The 5,336-nt window shown below is 58.3% G+C and overlaps 1 protein-coding gene across 1 annotated transcript; it reads left to right on the forward strand.

The window, feature by feature from the left end:
- Positions 1-3,378: 3,378 nt before the first annotated feature.
- On the forward strand, positions 3,379-4,614 carry LOC129082681 (insulin growth factor-like family member 1). The gene is made up of 4 exons (XM_054588396.1): positions 3,379-3,403; positions 3,941-3,994; positions 4,106-4,364; positions 4,605-4,614. The coding sequence occupies exons 1-4, from the start codon at positions 3,379-3,381 to the stop codon at positions 4,612-4,614; spliced, it is 348 nt and encodes a 115-aa protein (XP_054444371.1).
- Positions 4,615-5,336: the final 722 nt, after the last annotated feature.

Genomic DNA, 5,336 nt, shown 5'->3' on the forward strand with positions numbered 1-5,336 from the left:
CACCAGGTGTTCCCCAGGAGCCACCACAGGTCCAGGCAAAGGCTCTGAGGTGCCCGAGGCTGCTGGGGCTGCAGGTGTGACATCCAGGTTTCTGAGTCACACCAGCAGTGCCATTCTGGGGGTCACAGCATAGAGCCTGCTCCTCCAGCCCCTCCTATGACTAAAAGGTCCTTAACTCACTGATTCACGTGGACGATCCAACCAGGGCTGCAGTGGGGAGAGGCCATTCATGTTTCCATCCATTCTTTGGTCTCCAGATGTCCCTTGGCAGGGAGAAGGGCCACTTGCTAAATTGCTGATAATGTGATTAGACCAAAGGGCTGACACATCTTCCTCACCACTGAGAGGAAGAGGAGGACTTCCTGTCCCTGGGCAGCCCCAGTCCCGCCTCCTGCATACCTGACATTCTTTCTAGACACCCGAAACTGCCACATTCCTGCCTGATCCTTGGAAGGCAGCTCCCTGAGGCCAGATGGAAATACCACCCAGATGCTGACAGGAGGGATATTTTCAACGAATTCCTGGGCACAGGGATCGCCAGGAGGAATGCCGGGAAGGAAGCAGGAAATGCCAGTGTCCTGCATCCCACATCCAGCAGCCTGGCTCTGTTGGTCTCAACGGGGGCCCCAGACATCACCCTGGGGCTTGTCCAGGGCTGTCTGTGAGCAGAGCCTGCCTGTCCTTCCAACAGGGGTGAGGCCAGGGGTCCTTGGAGTGTCCTGGCCTGGGACCAGGAGTCCTGGGTTCTCTTCCAGCCTGCGTCACTGACCTGTAGGACCGTGGGTCGGTGTTCTGCTTGGATTCAGGGAGCGGGATGAGAGAGTAAAACAAATGACTGAGGTCAGGCTCTTACACTTACTACCAAGAGAGCCAGGAACTTTTCTGGCCATTATAGAGGCAGAGTCCCAAGACCTAATGACAGATTCACCGAGACAGCCCCATCCTACCTCCCATGTGGGGCTCTCACGCAGGAGACAGAGCTGTCCCCTGGCGCCACGTGTTCCTCAGTGGACCAAACAGGAAGGGGGTGCGCGAGGGAGCTGGCTGTGGAGCTAGGCAGGGCAGTGTGCAAAGGCTTCTCCGATACCTTCAGGAGGGTCAGGAGAGGATGCAGATCCCACAGTGTCTCTCCCAAGTCTCCATGCTGTTCAGTTAATGGCTCTCAGTGTCCACAGATCTCAGGGCCAGCTGCCTGCTCATCGACCCAGCCTCCCAAACCCCTGCCCTGTCCTGATCTCCCTCCACCACCTGTGACTCAGCTGTGTGACTGGGGTGTAGGCTGGGCTCTTCCTATTCATCACAACCTCAGCCATCCCCTGGGGAATGTTTTCTCTCTCACTCTGCTGGCGTACCAGATTTTGGCAGCGGCCATCGCGCCTGGGTCCCAGCCTGCCTGGCGCCATCCTGGGTAACGTGTGTCTCGCTGTGTCCTCACCCTGGTTTCTGTCTGAGATGGGTGCCCTTGATGGAGGAGCCTCTGCTGGGTCGGGGCTCCAAGCGCAGGGGCATCGGGGGGAGTGAGGCTGGAGGTTGTCGTGGGCAACCAGAGATCGGAAGGCAGGAACTTTCCAAAGGCAGGAATGAGTTGTGAAGCGCTCGGCTGCCTACAGGAATGACAGCTCCTCTTTCCTGGGTCCCTGAAGGGAACCTTGTCCATGCTGGAATGGGGCTGAGGTGTCCCTAAGAGATCATTTCCTGCAGGTGCTGGGGGAGGGCTTTACTCCCAGGCCTCACTGCATCGTGGGGGTGGGGAAACCAGAGCTCACAGAACTCACCCCCAGTGTCCCTAGAGGAGCCACTCTTCACCTTGTGTCCTCACATCCTGACGCCAAGATGGCTCTCTCTTTTCCGGGAAGTCCCACGTCCCCCTCCCTCTGAACGTGCATGTAAAGATTAATTATCAAAGCCTTGGAGAAAACTTGGCGTTGTAGAAATGCCTCCCACAGAACATTACAGGCAGGAAATAGTGATGATGACATTGACCGCAACCACCAAACTCAAATTCATTCTCTGTCTCCTTATCTCTGCCTTGTCCCCTCCCTCTCATGAACTGCATGAGAATTGTGACTTGTGAATGGGCTACTCGCCCCCTCTCACTTGTGTCTGAAACCAAGCCTGGGCCCTCGAAGGTGCTGAGTGGACAGGAGCTCCGGAATGAATGACCGCGATGAGAGACGGGCGACGGGGACAAGCGCCCTGCGGAGGGGGAGTCCCAGGGCCCCTCCAGGCCTTCCCCGTGGTCTGTGTCACGAGCCACCCCAGCACCTTCCCCACACATCCCCTCCTTTCCCCAACCCTTTCAACCTGGAATTTCCAGTATTTGAAACCTAGTCTCTTTCACCTGAATGCCCTGAGCTGTGGCTTAGTGAGCAGCTCCTGGTCTGGGGCTGTGAGGTTGGAGCTGACACCCCCACCGCCACGCCTAGAAGGATGTAAGAAGTTGGCAACGTACAAAAGAAAGTGGGAGAGTAGAAGACTCATAGGATTCGATGGAAAAGCTGTTTGGTGGATTTGATGGGGGAACTCAAGAGTTGGGAAATTGCAGTTTTAGGCTACAGTTATTATGCTTAGTGGTTAGTGCAGTTGAAAAGCTACTGTGGCAGGAATGTAGGTGCGCAGGGCCCACCCTCACTCCCGGGGGCCCCACTCGATTCCGTCTTGTGCCCCCAGGGTGCCATGACAAATCAGCATGGGATCTGAGCCACTGTGCCCCAGGGACAGACCTCCCGCAGCCCGGGACACAGATAAAGAAAATCACCCAGGACACAGGACACAGAGGATAAATCATCGGTCAAAGGAATAGAGGGAGTTAGAGAAATTGCCAGGCTGCGGCTATTATGTGATGAACCTCTTTCTTGAATTCCAAATCCCTTACCTACACTTTCTCTCCTCATAAAAAGGCTGGCTTGTAAGATGGCTTGTTAAGGTATGAACCCCACCAGCTGTGCTGATCACCGGCCATCTGAATGAAGTGCCCATCAGGATTCCATCCCTGTCTCTGCTTATTGGTTCTGGTGGTGACGGGCAGTGCCAGCACCGGCTTTTCCGGTTTGATCTTCACTCTGGAACAGAGGGCATGGCCGGGAGGCACGCGCTGTGCCATCCTGCCGGTGGACAGGGCCGTGGTGTGGGCATGAGTGGGACGCGTTTGCACAGAGTATCCGGCAGAGGAGCGGCATCGTCCTCTCCTGGCTGCCAGAGGCTTCCACGGTGCCAGGCACCACATTTGGATCGTCCTACCCCAGGGCAAGCATGCCTCTGCAGGCCGGGACCGGAGGCAGGAGATGGAATGACATCACCCACACCTGATAAAAGCACCTGCTGGAAGCTGCAGACCTTCCACTGACTTTGCAGGCGCTGACGGAGCGACCCAGAGCCATGACTTCCCGATGCTACATCCTGGGTAAGGAGGACCCACCGCCAGTTCCCTCAGAGCCCGGCCCCGAGCTCAGCCACCCCCGGCCCCACCTCATCGTCCTCCTTAGCGCCAGGCCTTCGCTGACCCCCATCCCCAGTCACACCCGTGCACGTCTCGGATTCACTTCTGAATCTCATGCCCAACGCCACACATGTCCCTCTGCCCCTCCCAACGCAATCTTCCACCCTCCACGCGGGTCCTCCCCGCAACAAGCCAGAAGCTCAGCCCCTGAGGGCCTCACAGCACCTGGGCCTCCTGCTCTCAGCTTCTGCCCAGGAAACACCCACCTCCCCCAACCCTACACCTGCTTCTCCCAGAGTCCTGCCAGCACCCTCCCCCTCCGCAGGTCCTTATACAAACCCCCTGAGCACAGGGCACGGGGGCCGCCCTGCACCGCTCCCAGCCTCCCCCTGAACTCCGTCAGCCCAGGGGCCCCTCAGACCGGCCCGGCCCCAGGCTGGGCTCCCGAGGTGGACCCACGGCTCCCCCTCCAGCCGACCTCACCCGTCTCCTCTCCCACAGCTGCCTCGGCTGCTCTCTGCGTCGTCACCCTCCTCTGCGCACACGGAGTCCCAGGTGAGCCCAGAGGGACATGGACACGTGCGGGTGGGGGGCAGCTCCCAGAGCGCCCCAGGCTGGGCCCCGCCTGCCCAGCCGTCCGGGCCAAACCGGCTGTGTCTCCTCCAGTGTCTCCCACGGCCGCTCACCTGCTCCTCTGCCAGTCATATACAACATGTGGAGACCAGCTCTATGACCCCCAACAGCACTGCTGCTATGACAACGCTGTGGTGCCCTTGAGCAGGACCCAAAAGTGTGGGAACTGCACCTTCAGGGTCTGCTTTGAGCAGTGCTGTCCCAGGTCACTCGGATCCCCGGAGACCTTCGTGGTCAAAAGGAGAGGCCAGTGTTCCTCGGCCCGGTGTGCGGACGACAGGGTTTGTTCCAGGTGAGGTCCCGGCTCCTTCACAGGGAGAGGGCGTGCAGAGGCCGGGGTGGGTCTGGATGCCTGGTCTCTCCATGACGCCGCCGCCCTGCCGTGGTCTCGGTGTCCCCGTCCCCGTCCTCCTGCTCTGTTCATCCATCTCTCCTCCCTCTCTCTCTGTGTTTTTATTTCTCTCTCGCCCTCTTTCCGCTCCTCTGCCCATGTTCTCTCCGTCCCTCCATTTCTCGTCCTCTCTCTCTGCAGTGTCAACTGACAGAGGACCGACGACCAGCTGACCTCCTGATTCGGCTTCCCGAACGGGCCCAGAGACAGGGCCGCGGTGCTGACCGAGTTCTGGCAGGTGGATTGGATGTTTGGCGACAGGAGACACTCAGCTTCCATCACTCTTCTTATTCTTTCTCCTTTAGCAATAGATCTGTCCAATCTGGGGGACCGGTCCTCTTTCTATGATTCTGGCCAACCTTGGGAGGTTATGTTGCTGTCGGAGGATCCCGACACCTAGAGCCAGAGTCACCAGAAGCGGAACCCCAGGCCCTGGGGCCCCCTCGCTGGGGCAGCTCATTTCTTTGGGTCATTTTCTCCACCTGGTGGAAACACAAGGCACTTTACAAGCTGTGCAATTTCCCACAAACTGTCCTGGCTCATGAACGCTTGGGAAGGGTCATCAACTGTAGACAGGGGTCCTTTACGGGGATTCCAGAAGCCGCAAGGTATCTCCACTTTTGGCAAATATAATCAAATTTCACCATGATCTGCTTGCTTCACTAATAAAAACTCCACCCAATCACAGGGCTCTGGTTCTTGATTCGACTTCACCAGCACATGTGGCAGGGACAGGGGCGCGATGCACAGGGAAGGAGGGGGCTGTAGCTCTGGATCTGAGTGACATCCCCCACCTCTCCCCCCAGCCCCCGCACACACACCTTTCTCCAGTCACTGGAGGGAAGTCCTGGCTGCCTTTCCCCTTGGCGGGCA

This window comes from Pteronotus mesoamericanus, unplaced genomic scaffold, assembly GCF_021234165.1.
Source record: "Pteronotus mesoamericanus isolate MK-2021 breed Mesoamerican mustached bat unplaced genomic scaffold, CSHL_Meso_final scaffold_137, whole genome shotgun sequence".
Taxonomy (NCBI): domain Eukaryota; kingdom Metazoa; phylum Chordata; class Mammalia; order Chiroptera; family Mormoopidae; genus Pteronotus; species Pteronotus mesoamericanus.